This window comes from Salvia miltiorrhiza, chromosome 8, assembly GCF_028751815.1.
Source record: "Salvia miltiorrhiza cultivar Shanhuang (shh) chromosome 8, IMPLAD_Smil_shh, whole genome shotgun sequence".
Taxonomy (NCBI): domain Eukaryota; kingdom Viridiplantae; phylum Streptophyta; class Magnoliopsida; order Lamiales; family Lamiaceae; genus Salvia; species Salvia miltiorrhiza.
Genome location: NC_080394.1, coordinates 1499940 through 1527794, shown reverse-complemented (window position 1 = coordinate 1527794; position 27855 = coordinate 1499940). Strand labels below are relative to the sequence as shown.

Below are 27855 nucleotides of genomic sequence, written 5' to 3'. Positions count from 1 at the left end.
CCTCATAAAAACGGCGTTGTCTTTACTAATTCGTAAGCTCCAATTCAGCACCGCGATGATCGAAAAAAAATTGGGGAGATGGAATCACAAAAATTGAAAAGACGGTGATTCAATTTGTCACATTTCTAAAATCACGTTTAAATTATAATTTCAAAATAATTCTTAATTTTATTTGTCAAAACCCCTGTCATACAACATAACAAAGTTGCATCACACTAGAATCTTACAAGTAAGTTCTAACTCATGTGGCAGGATGTTTCGTTTTACTTTATCAACTGCAAGTTTATCCTATTTTTAATAATCAGACCAAAGTAGTAATAAGATTTCTATTTTCATGGAGGTAGGTAATATATCCTCAATATATATGTTTTCATGGTGCAAGTATTAAAAAAGAAAACATGGTTGAATCATGAAGCATGTGTTGATAAAGAAAAGAATGGACATTCACATCTTCTCCATCTTCAATCTTTGAGCAATCTTATTAGACAAACAATATGCCGTTGATTGAATCGTGATCATTGGATTAACACCAACAGCCCCTTTGCCTCCCAACTCTCCCCATTCTCATCAACTGCTCCTTCCTCTTCATCCACCCCCATTCTGCAGCTCCCCATCTGATGCGCCGACCAATACGTCGTCCACGCCCTCGACATCGCCCTCGGCCCCTCACCCGCCACCACGGTGTCGAGAAACTCCTCCACGGCGGCCCATACAACCGCAGACGACCCGGGGCGGCCCATAACGCTGGATCAGAGCATGGGGTTGGCTTCAACCTATTCTTCAAAGCATGAATTAGCTTGTTGGGCTTATGTGGAAACTGAGTTGAGATGGGCCTTGATGATTCAAGCCCATTAAAATTTCTATGTATTGATCCACCACGATGGGATTAAATATTAAGGGAAGTTGATGGTCTTTTTAGGCCGCATCTTTTCGAGCAATGATATTAGTTAAAAATATTAATCTAGTGAGTCCAAATAGAATATTACTGGTTTTTATTTCATTCACTAAACTCACGCCGTAACTGCAAATAATTATAATAGTGTAAACACTCGGGGCATGCATCTTATCAATTATGCAAAGTAAATTCCAATATATCAATTTAACTTGCCCAATCCAATTCTGGCCCAACTCTAAATATATACTCCATTTCAACATACATTGGACTCCTAATAGAGGCCCAATTTCTCTCTCTACCTGAATCAAACTTGACAAGCCCAACCCAAGAATAGAGAATGCCTCTCTCTCATTCCAAATTTCCAAGGCAGCTTGGTGCTGCGGAGGAGATTATTATCATTATCATTATTATTATATTATATTATTATTATTATTATTATTATTTTTTTTTTTTTTTGAGGAGATGATGAGTTACAAGCTTGAACAAGTATGTGTTTGCAGAAACAGATCTTCTTAGAAAAGCAGACAAGATAGAGGAGTTGCAGGTAATTATACTATCTTAATTATGATGCTTAATTCAACGCATATAAACTGTCTTGTACAATAATGCATTCATATCATAGACTGTATTATCTCTATTAAATTATTAATAACACTAATGAACTCTTATTGGCTTAAATCCTCTTACGTTGAACATTTCATTATGCCAGCTAATGACGAATTAATCAGCTTATCATTTCTTAAACCTTATTATTGAGTTTTCGTTGTCGGAGTGGTTGAGAAATAATGAGGGATAATTATTGAATGAAGAAGAAGAAGAAGACAAGATAATGTGCTGCCTTGTTGATAATAAAACAATTCGCGTGATAGAAAACATATTAGTATTTCAAATATTGTTTATGAATAAATTGTCTTGTTCATGCAAGCTACCACATGTTCACGCGTAAAGATGCCTCGATGAGATTGAATTCTATTTAAAAATTGAAAAACAAAGACTTCGAAGTTAGATCTAAAGATAAATTTTGTCAACTCTTGTTCAATTTGCACCAATTAATTCTCTCTCTCTCTCTCACGCACACATAATCTCACACACAAAGCTGCACCAATTAGACCTCTTGGACAACAGGCAACCACCCCAACCACTAGGCCATCCCAAGGGGACACACATAGCAACTTTTGTAAAGCCTTGTTAAGTTTGCAGCAATTCTCACTCTCTCACACACACAGACACAGAAAATTTAGTAAACTTTTGTTCAGTTTGCACCAATTCTCTCTCTCTCTCTCTCTCACACACACATAGCCAATTTTGTGAACTCTTGTTCAGTTTGCATCAATTCTCTCCCTCTCTCACACACACATCCACATAGCAAATTTTGTAAGCTCTTGCTCAGTTTGCATCAATTCTCTCTTTCACACACACACCCACATCAAATTTTGTAAACTCTATTTCAGTTTGCACCAATTCTCTATCTCACACACGCCGAGAAAATTTTGCAAACTCTTGTTCAGTTTGCATCAGTTCTCTCTCTCACACACATCCACATAGCAAATTTTGCAAACTCTTATTAAGAAAGTGTTTGCAGAAACAGATCTTCTTGGAAAAGCAGACAAGGTAAAGGAGTTGCAGCTAATTACTATCTTATGATGCTTAATTCAACACATATTAAACTGTCTTGTGAAATAATGAATTCATATCATAGACTATATTATCTATATTAATAACATTAATGAACTCTAATCATTCTTTTGTATATTGTCTGTGGATGTGCAGCTTAGTCTCTGGAGTTTTGTTTTTGACAGGGAACTGTGTTATTGAAGTTAAAGCCGAGTAGGGAAGGTGAGGATGAATTTCGATTCTGCTGTTAATCGTGTGTAGTGAAATTTGAGATTTTTCTTTTTTTCCTCTTTTTTTGGTGTTTCCTTTTGTACTAATTGACATGTTTGCCTATATCAGAAATCAATCATTTCCTCGTGCGATATCAGATATGTACTATATTCAATCGTGGGGAAAAATTCAACACACTTTAAAACAAGTAGTGAAAGTTTAGATTTGGTGATCTTATGCATGATTGGGACTTGAATAATATTTGATACTTTGAGGTTTGTTCAGATAAAAACTTCTTATCGTGAGAATTTTTGCACTGAATCTATAAATAATTTAGTATATTTGTTGATGAGTGCAGTTGATGCAAGAATTTTCGCAATTTTTACAATAGGGAATTTTTTGAGGAGCTTATAAGCTCCTTTAAAGTGTTTGGCAAAATAAGCTCTTAAAGAGTTTATGCGCCATATTTTTTGACACTATCTAGCTCGCACATAATTTTCATAATTTTATTTATAGTTTACACCATTTACTTAACAATAATATCCTTCATGTTCGACTTTTTTTTATATTGCTTTTGGTACAGATTTTCAAGCTATAAATATTTGGTGGTGAGGATCAGGTATTTGTGTTTAGTGTTTACATTTTCATTCGCGGTGTATGGATTGAGACATGCATGAATATTCTTCACACCTTTAAAGTCAAAATGATACTTTGTAAACATAAATATTACTCCCTCCGTCCACTAATTCAAGGCCTACTTTCCTTTTTGGTCCGTCCACCAACTCAAGGCCTATCTATTTTTAGTAAGTTTTTATTCATATTTTAATTGGTGGGTCCCAATAAACAATACATTTTTTCTCCATTCAACTAATAAACAACATACTTTGTGGGTCCCTTTCTCAACTCAACCAATAAATAATACATTTTGTGGGTCCCTTTCTCCGCCCAACTAATAAAAATATATTTTTTCTTAAAACACATGTTTTGCCTCCTAGGACTTGAATTAGTGGACGGAGGGCGTACTATATAACTATTAACGTTATAAATTTAATGAGTACAAGTACAACTCGGTTAACAGACACTTTTTATACTCCATAAAAATAAGGGTTATAAGTGTTTTGTATCTCTAAATTTTATTCTCTTAAAAATTCTTTAACTATTTAGCGTTTTTCATGAAATAGTTTGCTATACTACAAAATTTGATGACGAATGATTCATCTCATCAGAGTCTAACATGAACTGTTTTTTTGAAAGTATTTTTTCAACTTAAACATCAAAATGAAATCGTTCTGATGCTTAAATGTAATTAAAAAAAAAAATCTCTCTCATTTATTTTTAGAATTTCATCAATGTCAACTTCTAAATATGTAATTTTCTTCCTCCCAACTCTCGGCTTATTTGGCGAGGAGGATTTTGCGGTGATTGTTTTAATTGGAAAAAACGCATTATAAAGAGTTAATGTATATAAATTTCTATGTAACTAATTTATATTAATACTACCCACAAAATCTTTCATGAGCTAGCTAGTCAAAGTCAAAGTTTTAAAAAGAGTTTCGGCAAAGATTGAAATACAAAAAATGAAAAAGAAATCCATGTCATCACTCATCCGATTTTATTCCTTGGCTCTCTCTCTCACTCAATTTCTCTATTTCTCTAAGTTATCACCACAATTAAAGAATGGAAGGAGAAGCTGCTGCCGCCATCCTTCAAACTCTAGTTCAAAACCTCATCGACCTCTGCAAGAAAGAGATCTCTCAGATCCGAGATCTCGAAAAAGATGCCGCAAAGCTAACTAAGAGTCTCAAAACCATCCAGAAATTCTTGAACGACGCGGAGACGCGTGACATCACCAGCGAAGCTGTCAAGGACTGGCTGAAGAATCTTGAAGACGTGGCTTTCGATGCTGACAATGTTTTGGATGAACTCAACTATCATATTCTCTCTGACCAGATCAAGCCCGCCGAGCCTGAGGATGAAAAGATACCATCATGCTTCTCACGCCTCTCATGCTTCTCACGCCTCTCATGCTGCAAGAATCTTTCACGTTCTCGAAATGTGGCTCTTAAAATCAAAGAAATCAATGAGAATTTGGAGTCCATTAACAAAGAGGCCACCGATCTTGGCCTCAATGTGAAGTTTGCCAAAGAGCCCACTTTGGTTATTGCTTCTTTGGAAACTGATTCATTCAGTGATGATCCAGTTTTTATTGGAAGAGATGATGCTGTGTCGGAAATAGTTGAGATGCTTACCAATAGCATCACAACTGATGAACGCAAAGTTTCCATCATTTCCATTGACGGGATGGGGGGATTGGGGAAGACGACATTGACTAGAAAAGTCTTCAATCATCTGAAGGATGAGACTCAGTTTGGATCACATATTTGGGTGCATGTTTCCCCAAATTTTGATGCATTAACTCTTTTCAAGAAAATTCTCAAAGAGTTGACTGATCAAGTTGAAGGTGAGAATAAGCAAGATATTCTTTCAAAGCTTCAACAAGCTTTGAAAGATAAAACATATCTTCTTGTACTTGATGATGTATGGAATGAAGATCGTTCCAAATGGGAAGACTTTATGAATTCCTTGTTGGGAGTTAGTTCTGTTAAGGGAAATGCAATTGTTGTTACCACCAGAAGTATGAAGGTTGCTACAATTGTGAATCCAATTCATACACATGAGTTGGAAGGCTTATCAGAGGAAGAGTGTTGGTCGATAATCAAAGTTAAAACCTTTGGAGAAGGAAACGTTCCATCAGAATTTGCGGCCATTGGAAAAAAGATTGCAAGAAAATGTCAAGGTTTGCCATTAGCTGCCAACGTAGTTGGGGGAGTGCTGCGCATTAAATCTGAGGAAAAATGGCGTTCAGTCGAGGAGAAATGGCTTTCAGCCGATGAAGGAGGAGATAATATCACAAATATATTGAGGCTGAGCTTCGATAATTTGTCTTTGCCATCACTTAAGAAGTGCTTCGCATACTGTGCGACGTTTCCTAAAGGCTCTGAAATCATGAAACAGGAACTGATTGAGATGTGGATGGCAGAAGGTTTTCTTCAAGCAGATGACATGGAGTCTGTGGGTGAAAAATTTATCAACGTCCTTCTGCACAACTCTTTACTGCAAGTTTCACGGAGATATGCTAACGGAAATGTAAACAAGTGTGGCATGCACGATCTTGTGCACGATCTGGCTTGTTCTGTTTCAAGTTCCTCTAATAGCAGCCGAGTTCGATACAAGACTCTCGAAGAAGACGAATCAAGTCGTATCCCAAAAGAAATGGCAAAATCTTTGCGTACATTACTACTAACATCGGAAGGTGATATTTCTGATATCAACTTCTCAGACTTCGAAAGTTTGCATGTTTTAAGTCTACTTGACTCTGAAGTTAAAGAGCTGCCAAGTTCGATTCAAAAGTTGATACATTTGAGAGATTTTGACATTTCAAAGACAAGAATTGAAGTTTTGCCGGATTGGATTGGTGAATTCTTTCACTTGCAGACGTTGAGAGTTGACTCACTATGGTTGAAGAAACTGCCAAGTACGATTAAGTATTTGATTAACTTGAGGCATCTTTATATTAATTGGGAGGTAGAGTTGCCTATGGGAATTGGGAGATTAACTTGTCTCCAAACGCTAACCCACTTTCCAGTGGGTGACGAGAATGGCTGCAAAATCGAAGAACTCGGAAGTTTGAATAATCTTTCAGGGGATTTAAAGATTCGAAATCTGGAAAGGGTTCATGACAAGGAAGAGGCTGGGAAAGCCAATTTATTCAAAAAGTCAAAAATATTGAACTTGGGTTTGAAATGGAATGGAAGCAGAGAAGGTGAAACAAATGATGAGGATGTATTGGAAAGCCTTCAACCTCACTCAGATCTGAGGGAGTTAGAGATTGTAAGATTCAATGGAAAAAGATTTCCATCATGGACTCTAAAGATGGCAGTTCGAGATGCGCCTCATGGCTCTTGGGTGGTACTTAACAAGTTAATGTCGTTAGAACTCTGGGACTGCGATGAATGTGAAGAGATCCCAATGTTGGGGCACTTGCCCAATCTCAAGTCCCTTAAGTTGTATGGATTGGAGAATGTGAAGTGTATAAATTCATCATTCTACGGAATGGTGAACAAGGACACACGCATTGTTTTTCCAGCTCTCGCGAGGTTGGAATTGAAAGACATGCCTAAGCTGGCAGAGTGGGCAGAAATAGAAATTTCGGATGGAAGTGAAGTGAAGCTATTTCCTCGCCTCCAAGATTTGCAAATTAGGGAATGCTATCAATTGAAGAGTGTTCCAAGTCATGTCTCGTCATGCCTTGGATCTCTGTGGATTGAGAAAATCGGTGTGGAATGTCTGCCAGCTAATTGGTTATTGAGTAACAACGAGACTCTCAATTGGTTGAGAATAGAGGGCTGCCCGAATTTGAGAGAAATATCAGATAGGTGGGGAGAAGAAGAATCAGAAGGAAGAAGCTTCACAATCACATCCCTCCCTAAATTCCCTCATCTAAGTTCGTGCCCGAATTTGAGAGAAATATCAGATAGGTGGGGAGAAGAAGAATCAGAAGGAAGAAGCTTCACAATCACATCCCTCCCTAAATTCCCTCGTCTAACAGAATTGTCTATTGGAGGCGTTCCTAACTTAAGTATGGAGATTGTGGATGCAATGTGGCGCCTCGAAGTTGATGGCCGCAAATACATTGACCCGTGACTGTGAGGGTGAGTATCAATATCTTTTGCTAGAAACAGTTGTATGTGTATTTTATTATGGTATATAATTTTATAAAAAAAATAATTTTTTGAAATAAATATTAACAATAATTCATAGTATTATAATTTATTTTATAAAAAATATTATTAAAATATTAAATATAAGAATGGAACATAATGACATACATAAAATTGTGGGACAATGGATCTCATTTCTTAGTTTGGTGCTTAAACAATAGGAGATTAATTATTTTGAGTTTCTTTATATTTTTACAGTGACTTATCATCTTAGCTTTTTTTTTCCCATTAATTAATTCTTTTTTGTATTGATACAGAATAAAGTGAAAGAAGCAAACAATTGTGTTTGACTTTGAGGTGCCTCTAAAGAATTAGGAAGTGAAGTAAGCGATCTAGTGAAGAAGGAATAAGTGAGTATCCATTTTCTCCATCATGACTTAAGTTGCTCAACCTCTTTTCATATATTTTTTTTTTTTTTGTGATTCCATATATATTCTTTGTTTGAACTTAGTTAATAGGATTATTATGTCTAGGGTTGAAGAAAATGCATGTTTGGATAACAATTTGTTTCACAATTGATATGATTCTCAAAGACTTGTAAGGAATTATTTTGAGTAGATCACTTGTATATCTATAGAAACAGTTGTATCTAAACTAAGGATTGACATCACTATTTATGCCCATAGACACAAAAGTGTATTACTCAATGCTAAAATGTGAATTCACAACCAAGCTTATGTAAGGAGATCAAATCATTTAGCTCACTCGCCATTTCCTATTTCATGTTAACAAGTTGTAGAGTTTACCATCTCTAAGGTTGCAAATGTGAATTAGGAAACAAGACAAAACAAAACAAAACAAAAACAACACGAAAAAGCAAGACGTATGCAATGTTTGTTAATCTCATCTCATGTTGGGCTTGGTTGAATAAATTCTGTTTTATAAATAAATCAGTTGTACCAATATATGCTCTAGTTTGGCCCTATTATGCTCTAGCCCATTAGCCCATTAGGTTTTTATTATTAGGTATAAATAATGTAATCTCTAAGTTTATTGAGTATGAAATGAATATTTTGGTTGATAGTTATCAAATCTCTCTCTTCTCTCTCGATTTCTGGAGTTTGAGCTACTCGAATTGCTCCACCGTTGATACGGATCGTATCAATTGGTGCTTTCATTGAGAGAATTTCTCTTTGAATATCCAAAAAAAAAAAAATGTCAAAATCTGAAATTCTCACCGCCATTGAAGAACTTCGAACCTCCATCTACAGCCTGCAAGCCTCTGTCGACGCTCCGACCACAAACACGTTCCCTCCGGCTACTGCTCCAGATCTCTGTTGGTTCCCATCCTCTTCACCACCACCCATTACTCCAGCCCAATACCTACCACCATCGTTTTCCCCAATTCCACATACAACTCACTCCACATCTCTTCTTCCCATTCGCCGTCTTAGCCCATCCGAAATCGAAGAAAAACGACCGCGGGCTTTGTTACAATTGTGACCAAACTTGGTCCGATACCCATCGATGCCGCAGCAAATTCTTGATTCTGTTCGGCACTGACGACGAGGATGACTTCGGCGATCCTAAATCTCCAGCTTTCATGGCTGGAGTTGAAGCTACGGTGGAGGATGTCTCAAGTCCTTCACCATTCCCAACCACTCACAGCCCCTCTCCTATTTTCTCGCCGTCGGCACCCTCCGCCACCACCGTTACTCCAACAGATCTGCCCTTTATTGATGCTCCACCCCATTTGCCGTCCAAAGCTATCCCACCTCACTCTGTTCTGCATTCGCCCACTCCACTACCATCGATAGTTCTCCAACCGCCGCCACCGTCGCCGCCAACACCTCCACCGCCAATACAACCTCCACCCACCGAGCCATCCCTAGACTTACTACCTTCACCTGGAATAACCCATTCGATGAGGTCTAAAAATAAAAAGCCCAGCCAACTGTTATATTTGGGTCCAAAACGAGTGGCCCAAAAGGTTTAATTGCGGCTGTGGGCAGCCCAAGCGTACGGGAGAATGATCGTGGACTTGGCAGTCCATTTTGGTTGCTCGTTGGTCCTGAGGATGAGAGTGTGTCTGATACCTTTAGACCTAGATCTGCTGCAATTGTTTTTGTGGGAGTCGTCTCTAGCTTCTACTCTTCCATGGTTGCTTTTGTCGGTCAAGAAATCCAGCTATGCGGCGAACCGCCGCCGGACCTCTTGGGCACTCCTAGTCGATGTGTATCAGTTCTTAAGTTTTCTTGAATTAGTTTTGTGCAGTTTTTAGCTGGGACTTTTGTCGAGCACATGGTGGGCATAGCTTTATCAAGCTTTTAACTGATTTTCTCCCATGGCCATGTATTTTTTTCACAGCTTCACCTTGAGGACAAGGTGATTGTGAAGGGGTGGGGAACGATACACCCAGACCATCCCTTAGCTTGGCCCTATTATGCTCTAGCCCATTAGCCCATTAGGTTTTTATTATTAGGTATAAATAATGTAATCTCTAAGTTTATTTAGTATGAAATGAATATTTTGGTTGATAGTTATCAAATCTCTCTCTTCTCTCTCGATTTCTGGAGTTTGAGCTACTCGAATTGCTCCACCGTTGATATGGATCGTATCAATGTATGTTTTCATGGTGTAATTATTAAAGAAGACAAATGATGAAGACTAGAAAGAAACATGTATTGATGAAGATTGTCTACTTTTCAGGTGGATTTGGAGGGGCATATAAGCTTCATAAATGAATGGCTAATTGAATAGCTGAGTTGAATCCAAGCTTGAGCTTAGATTGGCCTACTGGAGTAACCGTAAAGCTCCTATTGAGCCATTTTGAGTTTTGTTATACATTTTCTAATAGAATCAAATAAATTTCAAGATTACATGAGTATCTATGAGATTCATTAATATAATTTCTGTGGACTAAATATCAATCTGTCAAGCATGTCTATTCTTCTGTTTATGGTTCTGTTTTTATGAATTTTTTCTTCAAAAGCTATTAATTTTATTTCATTATTGTTAGTTACATCCCATCAAATTGAACTATCTGTTATTGTTTTAACTTCCAAACATTAATCCTTGGTTGCAGTTAGTATCATATAGGGGTTTTGGCAAATCAAATCACGAATTATTTTGAAATTGCAATTTTAACGTGACTTCTGAAGTGTGACAAATTGAATCATCTTTTCAATTTTCGCAATTTCATCCCCCCAATTTTTTCCGGTCGCCGGATTGTTGAATTGAAATTTAATTACGTGGATTATTACGCCATACAATATTCATGTTACGACATTGTTTGCAATAAAATTGTTGAATATTGAAAATTATAGTGCAGATATAGGATATCATCCTTGAATATAATTTGAAAAGAAAAATTAATTGAATTATACTAAACGACTTCGTTTAGGCCTCACAAAAACAATATCATCTTTTTCAATCCACGTAAACTCTAATTTAGCACTCCGATGATTGAAAAAAATTTGGGGAATGAAATTGCAAAAATTGAAAAGATGATGGTTTAATTAATTTACCACATTTCAAAAGTCGCGTTTAAATTGTAATTTCAAAATAATTTGTGATTTTGTTTGTCAAAACACCCTGTCATATAACATAACCAAGTTTCAATTTGCATCATTAGAATCTTACAGGCAGAATGTTTGGTTTAATTTACTTTATCAACTGCATGTTTATCATAGTTTTTATAATCAAACGGAAGTAGTAATAAGACTTCAATTTTCATGGACGAATGTAATATATCTTTTTTTTTTTTTTTGAGAATAAGAAGGTAATATATCCTCAATATATATGTTTTCATGGTGCAAGTATAATGAAGAAAAATGATGAATACAAGAAAGAAACATGGTTGAATCATGAAGCATGTGTTGATAAAGAAGGAATGAAGATTCACATCTTCTCCATCTTCAATGTTTGAGCAATCTTATTAGACAAACAATATGCCGTTGATTGAATCGTGACCATTGGATTAACACCAACAGCTCCCGGCAGCACACTCGCATCACACACAAACAGCCCCTTTGCCTCCCAACTCTCCCCATTCTCATCAACTGCTCCTTCCTCTTCATCCACCCCCATTCTGCAGCTCCCCATCTGATGCGCCGAGCAATACGTCGTCCACTCCCTCGACATCGCCCTCGGCCCCTCCCCCGCCACCACGGTGTCGAGAAACTCCTCCACCTCCCTCTCCCCGACCCCCTCGCACCTCAACCTCTGCCCGTCGCTCTGATGCGTGCCCACCTCGACCGCCCCGGCCGCCACCAGTATCCTCAGCGCCCGGCGCAGCCCCGCCCTCATGTTCTCCCTATCGTAATCGTCAGAAACGTCGTACTTGATCCGGCCCCGCCTCATTACCTCCCCGGCTCCCCTGTCTCTGATCATCGAGAACAGGTGAGCCGTCCGGGAGTATCTCATCAATCTCTTCTTCACCTCCGCCCCCGACTCCCACGGGCACAGGGCCGCGAACGACCCTGGCCCGAGGATCGGGGACTCTATGATGGCCCTTACACTACCATCATCAGCAACCACTTTGTGCAGGGACGTGATGATGCCTCCATCGTAGATCTTGCCCGGAATCTCCGAACCTTCCTCCGGAAAATACCCCCACGCCATCAGCACCGGATGCAGGTGGAGATTCCGGCCGATGTTAGGGTTACGCAAGCCGCTCGCGATCAAGAGAGGCGGCGTTAAAAGCGCGCCGCATGCGGAGATCGTAGCCCTAGCCCTAATATGTATCCTCATTCGAACCTCCTCCGCCGCGGATCTCGCCGTCACTCCGACGCAGCGTCGCCTCGTCACCAGAAACCTCTCGGCTTCGCAGCCGGAGACGACGACCGCGCCGGCATTGACGGCGTCGACAAGCCAAGTAGTGTCAGTGCCCTTTTTGTCTCCTCTGACACATCCGTAGCAACAGGTCCCACAGAAATGGTCACTAGACGAATTCCGTGGGACCCGCTCTGCTTTTAAGTCGAGTCTGTCACACCCTGTACGCAGAATCCGATTCTGGAAACCCTCTCTGTCGCATCCGTCGGTGACGCCCAGTCGAAAACACACTTTCTCCAATGCCTCCGCATACTCCGCGCTCGAGAAGAGGGGCAGTTTCCTGCCCCACTCCTCGAGCAGGGAGGGCGGCGGCTTGATGGCGGCGGACCAGTTGACTGCTGAGCCGCCGCCGACGGTGGACCCCGCCATGAGCATCACGTTGCCGTCCAAGCTCGCCAGAATCCCTCCCGACTCGTAGAGCTCGTTCATCGACGGCCCCTCGAGGGCGGAGTAGTCACTGCTTGTGTAGTAGTTGCCTTTTTCGAGAACAACCACTTTCAGGCCGTGGCCGGCGAGGGTTGCGGCGGCGACGCCGCCGCCGCAGCCCGAGCCCACGATGACCACGTCGCATTCCACCATGCACACGTTGTTGTCTGTTTCTAACACCATGAGGCCTTTCGCTGCGAGAGATTTGGGGAGTGAGGAATCCGTCTCGTTTCTTATTTCCACTATTCCCTTCTCTAGAGGCCGCCGCCGCCTCTCTTTAGGAGAAAAACTCGACGGCGGTGGCGGCGAATCTTTGTCAACCTCGTAACCTATGGCTTTCCACACTGGATTTCTTGAATCTTCACCTACCTGTATAATAGCTAGCTGGTTAGACTCAAATTCTTTATAATATTATTGCTACAAAATATTTTTTAAATTTGCAAAAAAATAAGAGGTATGATCGAAATTTTCTAATGAAGACAAGAGGTGCTAAATAAAATTTTGGAAAATTGATTGGGGGTTCTTCCAAATTTATTCGTTTTTAATTTAATTTCTAAAATTTAATAAAAGATTAGAGGGTTGATTAGGATTTATAATTTTTTTTACTTTGATTGTTAGTTAAATACTCCTCCGATACGTCCCACGAATCTTGATTAATATTCTTTTTCGAGGTAACTTGACCACTTTCATTATGTGACAAAAAAAAATTCCTTTTATTCCCCTTTTTTTTTTCCACTTTTCATCTACCGCACTTATATAACACATTAAATATTAATTTCTTAAAACCTGTGTCAAAAAGAAAGGGATCAAGCTTCGTGAGACGGAGGGAGTATTAATTAAAATTGATTATATTATATACTCCGTATATTTCTTTTTGGGTTATGCCATTTGATTTATTGGTTTCCTTTTTGGTTCACACACATTTACATTATATAATTTTACTTTCCTAATTAATAATGGTGTCGGAAAGAATTAACTAAAAGTGGGAATTATTACTATTAATTTTCAAATTAATCCATTGCACAGCATATTAGCCGTCAAATCTTAAATAGTAAGGCTTTACAAAAAAAAAACAGTAAAATTTCACTTTGTATGGCATTGTTAAATATTATTGGCTTAGCTAAGAGTATGTAAAATCCAAAACAAGTAAACATGACCTGACTACACATAGTTAGGTAATCTGTCTTTCTATGTTTACTACTAATTAATTAATTAATTAATTAGGTAATTAATATATGTATTACGCTAAAGGGACATATCTGATCAAGTATACTAACTGCAATTTTTTATTTTCATTTTCTAGTTAGGTGCATTTCTTCTTATGGGAAATTGTATAAAAAGAAAAAAAAAATTACCCTAATAGGCCGGCGCCTAATAAAATTATGCTAGATTAATCATGTTGTGACTCTCCTAATCATAGTAATTAAGTTAAGAAAAGTGTGAAAACTATAGTTTTTACTTTTTAATTAGGGGCAACGCGTCTTTTTTACTTAACCACACAAGTTGATCTTATTATAGAAAACAATTTGGTATGTGTGATCCTATCAGATGTATTATTGTTGCTACTTAGTATTTTAATTAGCATTAATCAGTCTAATGAAAGGGCTAAGTCATCCTATGGCAAAGTCAACAATTATAGTAATATCAATTAAAATATGCTGCTTAACAAAGATATTTCTCCATGTAAACTTTAATGATGTGATGATAGGTAAAATATATTATTATCTATTTAATTATTACTCAATCTGTCCCATGAAATTAGTCATTTATTCTATTTTGGGATGTCCCAAAAAGATAATCCATTTTTCTAATTAATAGTATTATATAAAAATATGATGTGTGAAAATAATAAATAAGGATATACGAATAAAAAAATAAAATTAATATTTGTTTTAAAGAAGATTAAATGCATTTTCGTGTGAAAAGTAAAAAGGAACTAAATTGGTGGGACGGAGGGAGTATATATTTATGGACTAATATTCAAATGCCGACAGTCGCATTTAAAGATGGTTAGCGAGCACCACATTTTGATATTTTATTTTTCCAAATTATAGTTTTGTTACAAATAAAATATTATAATACAGACATATCTTGTTTGAATTTATATCGATTAATTAATAGCTTGGCTCAACCGTCAAACTGGTCCTCTCAAATGAATTAATAATACAATAATACAAAATTATTATAATAATAACTACTTGATATTTTTCTATTGTTTGGCCCTAGCTGCGCCAAATCCTTATCAATAGGATATGGTTTTTATATTTATATGATGTACTCTTCTCTCATGTCATAAATACTTAATTATCATCACTGAACAACTAATCTATCTATAATTGTTGCAAACTGTCGCATCACTCAATGACTCAAATAAATTAAATAAGGATTAAATTATAATTTATAGACCGAATTTTCAATAAATTTCAATTTGTAGCCCTTAACTTCGATTTGCTTACTATATGTCTTCAACTTTGAGAAATTGTGTAATTATGACCTGTTAAAACTTTTCCGACATTCAAAGTCAATTTTTTTTGTCCAAATGGCTTGTCGTTTTGGATGATCGGTTGAGAGGGCATGTTGCCTTTCAACTAATCGTCCAAAACGACAGTCATTAGCCCGAAAATCCACCCAAAACATTTTAAACGGGCCATCATTAAATAATTTTTCAAAGTTCAAGATATACAATAAAATAAGATGAGGTTGAGACTACAAAGTGAAATTAATGATAATTAATTGTTGATTTTATTAACAACAATAATACTACTAAAGCTTAGTACTTGACTCCTAGCCTCATATGATTTTCTCATTTTGCTATTCATTTCATGATCTATATATTTAGAATGCACAAATTTATTTTATAAAAAAAAAAAAAAAAATCAAAACTACTCAAACATAACATGAAAATTACCTGAGTGAAGAAAACAAACATGACCAAGAACTTGAGGAACACAAAGGCAAGCCTAATAGGTGTGAGAAAGCAATTCTGCATCCATTTCTGCACAACTTTCTCTCTCTTCTCCAAAGATATCTCTGAGAATTTCTTCAAGTATGGCCACTCACTACCAAGGCTAAGACTCCCACAGATCAACAACGTTCCGATTCTCGTCGATAAGCATTTGAGCAGAGCTCTCACGATTATTCTGGCTTCCAAGAATCCCCTCTTCGTCGCCATCTCCGCTACCTGCAAAAACCCTATATTCCTTCAGCCCCACGAATCCGGGAAATAAATAAAATCGCATATAAAACAAAATTATACTCCCTCCGTCTCACAAAAACATGAATAATTTGTCATTTTGGAGGTCTCACAAAAACATGAACAGTTCCATTGTTGTACACTCTCCCCTTATTTTTTATCCTCCACTTTCATATTTATTCACAAAAAAACCATCGTGCATGGCCCACCATTACTTTTTCTCAAACACTTTATGAAGTGAGACTCATTTTCTAGTCATAATAACTCTCAACTAACATTTCTTAAGACCCGTGTCACTCTCAATTGTTCATGTAAAAGTCTACCTACCTCATCAGGAACCGGATACTGAGAGGCGGAGGCTTCGTAGAAGGAGGCGACAGGGCCCACGTCGTGCTTCGATGGGATTGGTGGTAAGAAGGCCTCGGAGATGCTAGCTAGGGCTTCTAGCTCGGAGGGAGGGTATCCATGGCTGTATTTTGTCTCTCTTCTTCCACCTCTAAGTGTTGGATGACACTCTCTAGCCATACTCTCTCTCTCTATATATATATATATATATTTGGTTTTTGTTTTTTCTACTTTGGTTTTGAGATTGTGTTTGTATATGGAATGGAGTTTATAAAGGGATGGAACAAGTAGAAAAATAGCTGATCAAATGGTGTGAATGTATCCAAGCTGTATAATTTGACTAATCATGTTTAATAATAATACAAAATATTTAATATGTTAGATACATGTTATACTCCCTTCGTCGATAAGTTAATTAATTATTATTCGTTGTGTGGTTGACATGGGCTTAAACTATTTTTATAGTATTATATTTTGAACTCATTTAATTCCAACCGATATTTTCAACGTTTATATTTATAATAATAAATTCTACTGATATATGATAGTGATGGTGAATGCACTGAAAAACAAGATGCCAGTGCCATAAAATTATGTGGTGGTTGCCTGAAAATACCCAAATTTTGCCATTTTCTAGTTTATATCATAATCTTTATTTTTTACCAGAAAATACATGAATTTAAGATTTATTCTGAACCATATCACCATGGATAATTTCACCCAAATTTAATCTCGAAAATCCATTGATTATGGTGATTAAGTATTCGAATAGTCCCTCGACTTGCTATTTTTCACTGCGACATTAAATTGGCTTTGAGCGAAATTGCCAACCGTAAGATGATTCAGAATCAATTTTTAATTCATGTACTTTCTGGCAAAAAATAAAGATCATGATATAAACCATAAAATTGACAAACTTGAAGTATTTTCCAGCAATAACCCCTAAAATTATTATGTGTGAGATCTAATTGATTTTATTTTATTTTATAATGAAAAAAAATGCTGCGTTTTGAAGTGTAATATATGGATTATATATAGTACAATTTCCATGATGGTGTATAGTTATTTTATTCTAGCTAGCTAGCAACTTCGACCCATTTCTCTGTAGACTTTTTTGTGCAAGTTGAGTAAGCATGCAAGTTTATTACATATTCCACAAGAGTTGAAATATTGTAGTATATGAGTAAGAGCTAGCTACGACTATATATCAACTAAGATCTTAATTTAAATTTAATATTTATTAGATAATGGTTAAAGTCAAGATTAATTACACCTTTTTGTTTGTTTAATAATGGCTAAAGTCAAGATTAATTACACCTTTTTGTTTGTTTGTTAAGCTCAAAGGCCAATTACCAATCTCTCTCTTATCATTATATTTTACAAGCAACTTCGGTAAGTTAAAATAAAAAGAACTTTTTTTCCTACATATACTATTTTTTTTATATTTATGATATTTTTGTATTTATTTTGTTTAAATATATTTAATTTAATTAACAAAATCTAAAGTTTAATAAAACAGTACAAATTAAATACTTTAAATATTATATATACATTCTCTTTAGCAGTGACAGGTGAGTGCATTTCCTCAATTAATGTTAAAAACATGCCTTTCTTTATTACTCCATTCGTCCATAAGAAAAAATTCCTAATTTGTGAACAGTACGAGTTTTAATAAAATATTAATAGAAAAGAAAATTGCATCAATTTTTTTGTGAATGGAGGAAGTATATATTTTCAGACCTATGAAACAAACATTAACTAGATACCAAATAATAACATGGATATATTCATGAGTTTTTTATACAGTCATCATTGGTAATTAATAGATTCTTCCATCGTATCCTTGAAAGAAAAAAAATCGAGCAGCTCCTGATAATGTTACAAAATTGGTGTCCAAAAAGAATATAAATATGTGTGAAGATAGAGGATTAATTTCTGATGGAATTAGCAAATCTTCATTAATTAAGAGAAAAAAAAACTATAGTGTGAAGATCTACTGTTTCTTGATTGATGCGCAGCAGAAATTAGGAATTAATGCAGGAGCTGCAAATGGAAACCGTCATGAAGATTTCATGTTGTCCAATCCACAACTCGCCTGCACAAAAAAAAAAAAAAAAAAAAAAAAAAAAAAAAAAAAAATAATAATAATAATAATAATAACAATTCATATCAATTTAAATTAAATGTGCACTTAAATTTTAGCTTAATTACATACACAAATTTAAATTGGTTTTTTAAGTTCTTTTCAATAATTCTAATAGAAAAGTAAATATATGAAATATTCTCAAATTTTGGTTTTTAATCAATATGTGGAAGCCAGAAATCAATTTCTCCCTCCGTTATGTTAAAAATGGCTCGTTTACCCATTTTGATATGTCCCATTAAAAGTGGCATAATATATGAAAGTCAACAATTAACTCTTGAAAATGCCAATTTTATCCATTTACATATTTTTCTTGATCTCCATACCGAAAAAAATAAAATAAAAATTCGGAAGTCAGAAATCCCTTTGAATCTGCATATATGTTAGAATTGATCTGTTCCACAGAATTGGCCTATTCGCTACTTCTGACGAACTGATCAATCCACTAGTTTTACATAAACTGATTTCATTGCCAGAACCGACTAGTTCCCTAGTTCTGGCAAACAAATCAGTTATGACATAAAGATTCAAACGGGGTTTTAACTTTTGAATTGCCACATAATTAATTTTCGACTTCCACATAGCATGAAGTGTGGTCCGAATTTTAATAAATTCGGGCCAAATTCCAAAAAAGTAAACATGATACTATATCTTTTTTACCAAGAAAGTGTTGGTTAAAAGTTAAAATTTGAATATACTTAGTATATTTATAAACATTAACTCTAATAATAGTAAAATAAATAATCTTACAAGAAACTTATGGATCTTTCGTAGGATTGGTGAGAACTCTGTGCAGAACTTTTCCATATCAGCTTCAGATTCTGCGCCTAAAACCTCCATGGACTTCTTCCTGTCCGGTGCAAGCTTCACAGCAACCTTTTTCCAAACATTATTTCAATAAATTAGAGGGATTTTTTTAAATAAAAAAATAGGGTTATTTTAAAAAATTATTTGAACTTTGACTACATGATGGATTTTTTAGCTTGAGAATTTACAAATATTACAAACATTCGTCAAAATTTTCGATTAGATGTCGGATCATAAATACATACTCTCTTCGTCCCTTAAAATTATGAATTTATTTAATTTCTGGTACAATCTCTAAATATGCGCACTTTCTATTTTTGGACATTATCCCGCATATAATTGGACAATTTATAACTTTAATTTATTAACTTATAATCAAATTAATTATACCTGCAACATGAGACCATTTTTCCAATCATCAATACACCCAACAACTTTTTATTAAAATATGTACCAAAAGATTTGTATTATACAAAGCTCAGATGGCCAGAACTCATATGATCAGTATCAGTCTCAGCCTTAATTGGCCGAAAATTTTGACTCGGATATAAATTGGACAATGTAAATATACGCAGGCTATATTTGTAATAATTTTGTAAATTTGAGCTAAAAAATGATCAAATTTCACACTATTATTTAAGAATAACTCTTTTGAATAATATAGAGAGAAAAATTAAGTGGAGATCGAGTGTGATTGATTATTAATTACCGTAAAACTTGAAGCAGCAAGCCAACCATGCCATTTCTTCAAGGTTTTGGAGTATGCATCGTTATAAACTTGTGACATTGACCAATCTTGATGCTCACTCAAATTCCGGAATAGCTCTACTATGAAATCCATTGCTCTGCAATACAATACAATACAACTTACACTTGTGATCTCTACATCATTTTTCCGATTAATCATAGTTCGTGTCCCCAACTTTCGACGTATTTAAAAAAATATTTTAAACTTACGTTTTCACTTCAAAACCCTTTAACTTTGGAAAACAAAAATGATTTATGTCCCGTTTTAGACGGAATGATGATTCATCTCACCAGATTCTTAGGTGAAAACTTAGGATTTAGTGGTTTTTTAGCAATTTTTTGTTAAATAATGCAGATTCTGGCGAGCTGGCTCATTATTATGTAGCGATGAGAACGAAAAATACCAAAAATTGAAATTAGGCCAAGACACAAATTATGGGTAACGTTTATTTATTTATTTTGGTTTAGTACGTTTAATAATAATAATAATAATAGTAATAATAATTTAAAAAAAAAAGTACCTGGTGAGCCAGAGGAGGCCATTGGTACAACTAGAAGATGACTTGGCAGTAGAGGTTTCAACTTCAGCTTGCACCAAATTGAAAAGGTAATTAAATCTGGAAGGATTTGAATCATACTTAGATTCCAGCCTCTACAATTTCAAAGAATTTACTAATTAATTCACCATCACAAAACACAAAAATATATTTATTTTTTTCTTTTGTAGGTAGCTAAAGAAGAAAATCTTACCGATATATTACCACCAATATCAGATTTTACCACCATCATAGCAGCGCCAAATTTATCTATTAGTATTAGATAATAAATATTAGTGGTAGTATTTAAAAATTATAAATCCTCATTAATAAAACAAGGGCAAACTCTCACCAATATCTAACTTTATGCATGAACTAAATATCATGACTTCAAACGTAAGAACTTTTAATTGTTTTGATATTTTACACGATTATTGATTTTCGACGAATTAATGTCATTATGTCTAGCTAAAGTGACAAATTAACGCATTCGTGATTAGCTGAGGTGGCATAGACATCCAACTATATCGTTTAATACATAAACCATTTAAGTCATGTCGACATTTAAGGCGTCCAGCTAACATTAATTTTTGGAGGCAATCGACAACCGTGTGAAAAATCAAAATTTAGACGCATAATTTTTAGTTCATGTGTGAAACTAAAATTTGATGAAAATTCGTGTATTCAGGCGAAATCGCCCGTATAAAAAAACCACCAGAAATATGTAAAAATGGCAAATAATACAGATTTTTCATAACAAAAAATTAAGAAACGAACCTAAAATTGGCAAAACAAGTTTGCAGACATCCAAAAAAGGCTTGGTCATCATATCCCCTTGTTCAGATTTCACATGTTTAATTCCTTCCAAAAAACGAGTAAACACAGTTTCTGCCATATCTTTCAATTTTCTGCAAAATAAATCACAGAAAATTCATCACAGATATAACTTTTCAACAAAATCCAAATTAATTTTGAAATGCTTTGCTCAATTTCTCCCCAAAAAAAAGGCAATTTTTTTAAAATTGATGTGGAAATCATAGATCAATCAAATTTTATGAAAAACAAACGATGAAAAAAATTAATTGATAAAGTTGGCTATGGAAAATGTATAAACTTATGCAAACTAAAAAAAAAAAAAAAGAACAAATCATTTACCAGAGGATGGCGATTGAGAACCTGCAATGGGATGTTGACAGAATTGGATTATATGAGGATGGATATCAAAATGATTGTGATATTAAATATTCTTGTATATCTGATTATTTAAATAAATTATTATTTGTAGTAATATTTATCTAAAAGAAAAAAAATAGAAAATGGAAGTCCAGGAGTGCCTGGAGGATCGGATTTTCATCCAATATTGACACATTATTTTTACGGAACACTAACTTTTTTTATATGTATAATATTTACGTGTGTGTTGCTATTAATTTATATAGTTTATAAAAATAAACATGTTATTTAGTATTTAAATATGTATAACTGAATCAAAACTGTGTTAACTATCAAAAATATTACTCTACCTGAACACCAAAAGTATACTATTCAACACCGATTTTAATAAAATAATTGATATATGTATTTTTAATAAATAGGTTTTATCAAGTAAAAAAAAAATACTTTTATCATATAGAAATAAGTGATTGTGATTGAATTAGTTAGATTCTTAATTTATCAAACACTAAAAGACAACTTTCTACTACAAACTGCTTCCTTCGTCTACAAAAAATAATTTTAGAAATGTACGACACGTGTTTCAATAAAAAAGAATTGTGTATTGTGAGTATAGAAAATATTTCACTTAAAAAGTAGTGTAAATAATAATATTATAAGTGAAAAAAAGGACCCACAATGTAATGAAAAGTTTCCAAAAATAAAAATGAACTATTTTATGAACGTCCCAAAATGACAAAAATGAACTATTTTTTGTGAACATAATAAGTATTTCACTAAAATTTATGAAACCAAGAAATAGTTCAAATTAGTCGAAATATATGATAAATTTATAATCCAAAATTAATAGAATTTGAACATGAGACCCTACACGTTTTCTTTCAACTACACAATATATACATATACAAAGATCTTAATCCACAAAGATCTCTAGGCTGCAGAATACCACAAGAATGAGAAGACGTGAATTCTACTCATTACACATCAGATCATACTTGAAAATTTATCATGGAAGGTTCACTCAAACCACACTGATGTACGAATCGGGTAAAGCACGGCGAGTTATTAATCGAGACATAGACCTAGCTTTCAAGTACGGTTCATCACAGACAAAGTAATGTAACAGATCTTTCAAAAACATGGAAAATGTAAGCACTGGTTCCAAAACTGAAAATAGAATCCTCAAGAGGGCGGGGCGTGTCCCTCCTCTGCGGCAGCTTCAAACGTCTCACCAGCAACAAGTTCTGGTACGTCGTCATCATCATCTTCTGCTGCACCAGAAGCCGTACCACTGCCATCAGCCGGTGCCTGCTTCTGGAATTGTTCTGCTAGCTTTTTCAAGTTCTCCAAGTTATCCGGGCCTGGGAATTATGTAGAAGAAGATATTTTGAGAAGAGATTTTTTATAAAACTCAACATTACAAGATACCAAAAGAAAGGGAAAACGACACTTACCCAACTGGTGGATAATTTGCGGAAGAATGTCCTGCAACTCTGAAATAACCATACAAGAATTACAAATAGATCAACTCTAATATATATAAACTAGGAGGCAAATGTTGAACAAAGCAAGCTTTCATTGATGTAAAAATGAGATAACAAATGTTTGAGTTGAACATAAGAGTAACAAATGATGAGATTTAACATTTAAGAGGAAGATGTACATGATTTCATATTTGTAATGTTGCCTAAAAGTGAGGGATGTTTGAACCTTAAATTGAGATAAGAAGCTTCCATTGTGTTTACAAAGAAAACACAGATTAGAAAACTAAAAAGGTGACAGAAATACTATCAGGCTATATGGACTTTTAGACTTAGTTCAGCCATTTCAGCTATATAAAGTAGTAGGTTTCGAGGTAAACGTACTCTTGTTCTGAGGAGTGCCGCTAACGACCCAGGTGTTGGCTGCAATAGATGCTTGGACTGAAAACAGACAAAAAGTTAAAAGAGCAAACAAAGATAAGAACTGCAAGAGTATTCGACAAAGCTGAAATTCCAGTAGTTCAGACCTTTGGGGTTGATGAACTGTATAACTACATCTTCCTTGAAGATATTAACTTCCTCAATTGCAGGTATGGCATTCACTCCTATTCTCTTCAAGGTACTTTGAAGCCTTTTGTCGTCTGTTGTGGTCGTCTTGTGCACAGCCTTCTTCTTTCTGCAAACAACACAAGTGCTTTTATTAGAAACACAAACAGAGCAAAGTTTAAAAGACCGACGGATGTTTCTATTCCACAAGCCATAGGTCTGTCTCTCAAGAACACACCTTCTCATTGTACCCTTCCCTCCTGTGCGGACCGAACCCGCCATCTTCATTAGTTTTTCGACATTCATCTGTAATAGACAACAGAGAGAGTTGAACCTCCTCTTAATATATAATAACTACAAAATTCCAACAAACACAATTGCGAAAGCGAAGAAGTCCAAAGACCTCTTACTCTAACAACTAGATTCGAACTGTGTTATTATCTCCGCTACTTAATGGAAAATCGAAAAAGAAAAACCCAATTCGACAAGAAGCATAGTGATTTCAAGCAAACGCATAGTTGCATATTCTCAAATTTGATAATTCTGTGTTATAAAATCAAATATATGTTGTGCAAATATAACAATTAACAACAATCGACAAAAATCATACGTGCAAAAATAATCACTAGAGCCGTAAAATCACATTTACAGCTAAAGCAAAGAAAAAAACAATTACTCAAAATGACAACAAAATCATAGGATGAGCAAATAATTATCGCGCAATCAAAACTAGGAGAAATAAGGCGCTTGTATTTGAAAGTAAAAAAACCTCCAAAATCCAGATTTAGAAAATTAAAGCAAAATCGGAAGCATTAAAAAAAGCGAGCTGAAATCAACATGCAGAAATGGGGAATAATGAAGAGTAATTACCTCTGCGAAGATTGGAAGTAGAACAACTTAAGTTTTGACCCTAAACCGAGAGGGGTGAAGAAGAGTGGTGAGAGAGAGAGAAGGCGAGAGAGGATAACGAAATAAAACCCTAACGCCAACTTCAATTAGGAGGTGTTTGGAAAGGTCAATACAAACCGGGTATCAATCTCTATAGAATTTTTTTTTTCTTTTTTTTAGTAACAAAAAAAAAAAGTTATATTATGTTATATAAATAAATTATGGATTAATTGATTGTAAATACATAAATTATACCCAAATTTTAGTTTTTGAGCAAATCTATTTTTTTTGTCAAATTTTTAGAGTTTGACCTGAGCCAAAAGTTCGCCTGCTAATAAATCGATTGTCTAAATCCTGATGGATAATCCTAAGGTACCAATGAAAAGCTCTTAATGTTATCTTTCTAATGATACTTATATTGTTAATTTTGATATCCAGAAATGGTAAAAAAAATGACATGAAAGTTAAAGCCGGGAAATATCGAACACCAACTTCAACTGGCCGAAAAATGTGACAATATTTGTAATATTTGTAAATTCGAGCAACAAAATGAGGTCAAAATTAAGACTATAATTTAAGAATAATCCTAGTTTACCACAAGAATGAGAAGACATGATTCTAATTGACTAGTTAATCAAACAACTTCATCAAGCACACTGATATATGTATCGGATAAAGCACGGTGAAATTATTTGGAGTTATTAATCGAGACATATAGATCTAGCTTTCAAATACGGTTTCATAATATAATAGACAAAAGTAATGTAACAGATCCCTCAAAGACATGGAAGATATAAGCAATGGATCCAAAACCGAGAGTCGAATCCTCAAGAGGCCGGGGCATGTCCCTCCTCTGCAGCAGCTTCAAACGTCTCACCAGCAACGAGTTCTGGTACGTCGTCATCATCATCTTCCGCTGCACCAGAAGCCGTGCCGCTGCCAGCAGCCGGTGCCTGCTTCTGGAATTGTTCTGCTAGCTTTTTCAAATTCTCCAAGTTATCCGGACCTGAAATTTGTGTGCAAACAAGATATATTTAGTAGGGATTTATGCGAAAACTGGACACTGCAAGATACGAAATGAAACGAAAAACGACACTTACCCAACTGGTGGATAATTTGAGGAAGAATGTCCTGCAATTCTGAAAGAACCATAAAAGAGTTATAAATGAATTCAACTTGTGATATATTTTAAATTAGAAGGCAAATGTTGAACGATGATGCAGACACTCATTGAGATAACAAATGTTCGAGTTTCGCATAAAGAAATGGAGAATAACAAACTATGAGCATCAAGAAAGAAAACTATGTACAAGAGATGACACATTTGTAATGCTCCCTGAAAACCAGGGATGTTTAAACCTTAAATTTAGATTTTCTTTTAAAGCTTTCATTGTGTATTACTACTAGAAAACTAATCTGGCGACAGAAATACAATCAGGTTATATGGATTTTTAGTTCAACCATATCAGCTATATAAAGTGTGTTTGGAGTCGAGAGAGCTAAACATACTCTTGTTCTGCGGAGTGCCACTAACGACCCAGGTGTTGGCTGCAATAGATGCTTGGACTGAAAATAACAAAATAGAAAAAAGGTTAAAAGCGCAAACAAAGGTGAGAATGCAAAATAGCATTCGACAAAACTGAAATTCCAGTAGTTCAGACCTTTGGGGTTGACGAACTGTATAACTATATCTTCCTTGAAGATATTAACTTCCTCAATTGCAGGTATAGCATTCACTCCTATTCTCTTTAAGGTACTTTGAAGCCTCTTGTCGTCTGTTGTGGTTGTCTTGTGCACGGCCTTCTTCTTTCTGCAAACCACATAAGTGCTTTTATTAGAAACACAAACAGCTCAGAGTTGAAAAGATAACGGATCTTGCTCTTTGCAATCCATAGTTCTGTCGTGCCAACACAAATGAGTCAAAACCATAAATTAAAGTTTGCTGCATTTACTGTACCTTCTCATTGTACCCTTCCCACCAGTGCGGACTGAACCGGCCATCTTCATTAGTTTTTCGACATTCATCTGTAACGAAGAACATAAAATGTCATGGTTTGTAGTGTGTTCCTTATACATATCTATAATAACTACACCATGCCAATAAACACAATCACCATAGCAAAGCCGTTTCTATAATAACTACAACACATCAACAAACACAATCACCATAGCGACGCCGTATCCATAATAACTACAACACGTGAACAAACACAATCCCAAAAGCGAAGTCATCCAAATACATCTTATGTTAACCACAATATTCGGTGTAAATATAACAACAATGGACAAACGTATACATGCAAAACTAAACTAATCGTCAATCATATCAATGCAAATGAAATTAATGCATTTCCATACTATTCAAATCAAAGTATTTAAGTAAGTAGCAAATCAATTATTCTAGATCTTCTAGAGCATTTACATTTCTAGCTAAATCAGTAGCATCTCCATCATTCCAAGTGCGCAACACCAAGCACAATTAAAAAAAATACAAACAACAAAATCATAGGATGAGCTAATAATTAATCAACAATCAGAAGCTTAATCCAAAAATAAAGAGGAAAAATCCACTAGACATTCAAAACTAGAACACGGTCGCCTCTGACGAAAAACAAACCAATTATGCCAAAATTTCTTATTCAGCACGAAAATATTCAAATCGCCCAACGCCAACAGTAAGCATAAGGAATACACCGATTTCGATTTAAGAAAAAACATAAGCAGTGTTTGAAAGTAGAAAACCTCCAGCATCCCCTTCCCCAGCAGATTTACAAAATAAAGCAAAAATCGCAAGCGTAAAACAAGAGGCGAGCTGAAATCTACATGCCGAAAATGAGGGAAAATGAATGGTAATTTACCTCTGCAAAAATGTGAAGTAGAAGAGTGGAGGGAGAGAGTGAGCGCAAAGAGGCAAAGAGAGGATAACGAAATAAAACCCTAGCGCCAACTTCAATTAAGGGGTGTTTGGACTATAAATAAACTATTTCTAAGGTTTAACATTATATCACCATTGAAAATTACGAGACTCAATAAATTTATTTTGATTTTAATCGAATTTAAATAAGCTTTATAAATTTAAATTGTAGTAATATAATATATTCATTGTCCTCTTAAAATAAATGAGGTTAGTCATAAATTTTATACAACCAATTTGATATTTTATAGTACAAAGATATAAATCGTATTAAAAATTTGATATTTTAAGTTGAATTACCCAACCAATTTCTTTTGACCGAATTCAAGGTCAATTTTGTGATAATACTAGTAATTATTACTTGCAAATTCACAATTTTCCTA

General features: G+C 35.2%; 6 protein-coding genes across 6 annotated transcripts in view; 2 read left to right on the top strand and 4 right to left on the bottom strand.

The window, feature by feature from the left end:
* LOC130999812 (putative disease resistance protein RGA3) overlaps window positions 1-10327 on the top strand; it is a 70427-nt gene extending 60100 nt beyond the window's left edge. The window contains exons 4-5 of the mRNA XM_057925462.1: window positions 7758-7850; window positions 10150-10327. The gene's annotated coding sequence lies outside the window, so the exon portion shown is untranslated. The remainder of the gene's footprint in view (window positions 1-7757; window positions 7851-10149) is intronic.
* Window positions 2061-7423, top strand: LOC130997032 (putative disease resistance protein RGA3). Its single transcript, XM_057922311.1, has 4 exons — window positions 2061-2506; window positions 2666-2731; window positions 3303-3338; window positions 4378-7423. Exon 4 carries the CDS (start codon window positions 4397-4399, stop codon window positions 7421-7423), a length of 3027 nt encoding a protein of 1008 aa, XP_057778294.1. The 5' UTR covers window positions 2061-2506; window positions 2666-2731; window positions 3303-3338; window positions 4378-4396.
* Window positions 10328-11279: 952 nt separating the features above from the next.
* Window positions 11280-16517, bottom strand: LOC130999822 (long-chain-alcohol oxidase FAO1-like). The gene is made up of 3 exons (XM_057925483.1): window positions 16220-16517; window positions 15608-15880; window positions 11280-13068 (listed from the first exon to the last, which is right to left on the bottom strand). Exons 1-3 carry the CDS (start codon window positions 16415-16417, stop codon window positions 11341-11343), a joined length of 2199 nt encoding a protein of 732 aa, XP_057781466.1. The 5' UTR covers window positions 16418-16517; the 3' UTR covers window positions 11280-11340.
* A 1479-nt stretch (window positions 16518-17996) lies between these two features.
* On the bottom strand, window positions 17997-21782 carry LOC130999835 (glycolipid transfer protein 1-like). Its single transcript, XM_057925509.1, has 7 exons — window positions 21626-21782; window positions 21248-21378; window positions 20685-20740; window positions 20456-20586; window positions 19897-20032; window positions 19131-19256; window positions 17997-18332 (listed from the first exon to the last, which is right to left on the bottom strand). Exons 2-7 carry the CDS (start codon window positions 21363-21365, stop codon window positions 18297-18299), a joined length of 603 nt encoding a protein of 200 aa, XP_057781492.1. The 5' UTR covers window positions 21366-21378; window positions 21626-21782; the 3' UTR covers window positions 17997-18296.
* Window positions 21783-22451: 669 nt separating this feature from the next.
* LOC130999837 (nascent polypeptide-associated complex subunit beta-like) lies at window positions 22452-24702 on the bottom strand. The gene is made up of 6 exons (XM_057925511.1): window positions 24541-24702; window positions 23909-23976; window positions 23652-23800; window positions 23509-23565; window positions 23098-23136; window positions 22452-23004 (listed from the first exon to the last, which is right to left on the bottom strand). The coding sequence occupies exons 2-6, from the start codon at window positions 23974-23976 to the stop codon at window positions 22826-22828; spliced, it is 492 nt and encodes a 163-aa protein (XP_057781494.1). The 5' UTR covers window positions 24541-24702; the 3' UTR covers window positions 22452-22825.
* Window positions 24703-25222: 520 nt separating this feature from the next.
* On the bottom strand, window positions 25223-27556 carry LOC130999838 (nascent polypeptide-associated complex subunit beta-like). The gene is made up of 6 exons (XM_057925512.1): window positions 27417-27556; window positions 26516-26583; window positions 26220-26368; window positions 26068-26124; window positions 25659-25697; window positions 25223-25564 (listed from the first exon to the last, which is right to left on the bottom strand). Exons 2-6 carry the CDS (start codon window positions 26581-26583, stop codon window positions 25386-25388), a joined length of 492 nt encoding a protein of 163 aa, XP_057781495.1. The 5' UTR covers window positions 27417-27556; the 3' UTR covers window positions 25223-25385.
* Between the last annotated feature and the right edge of the window lie 299 nt (window positions 27557-27855).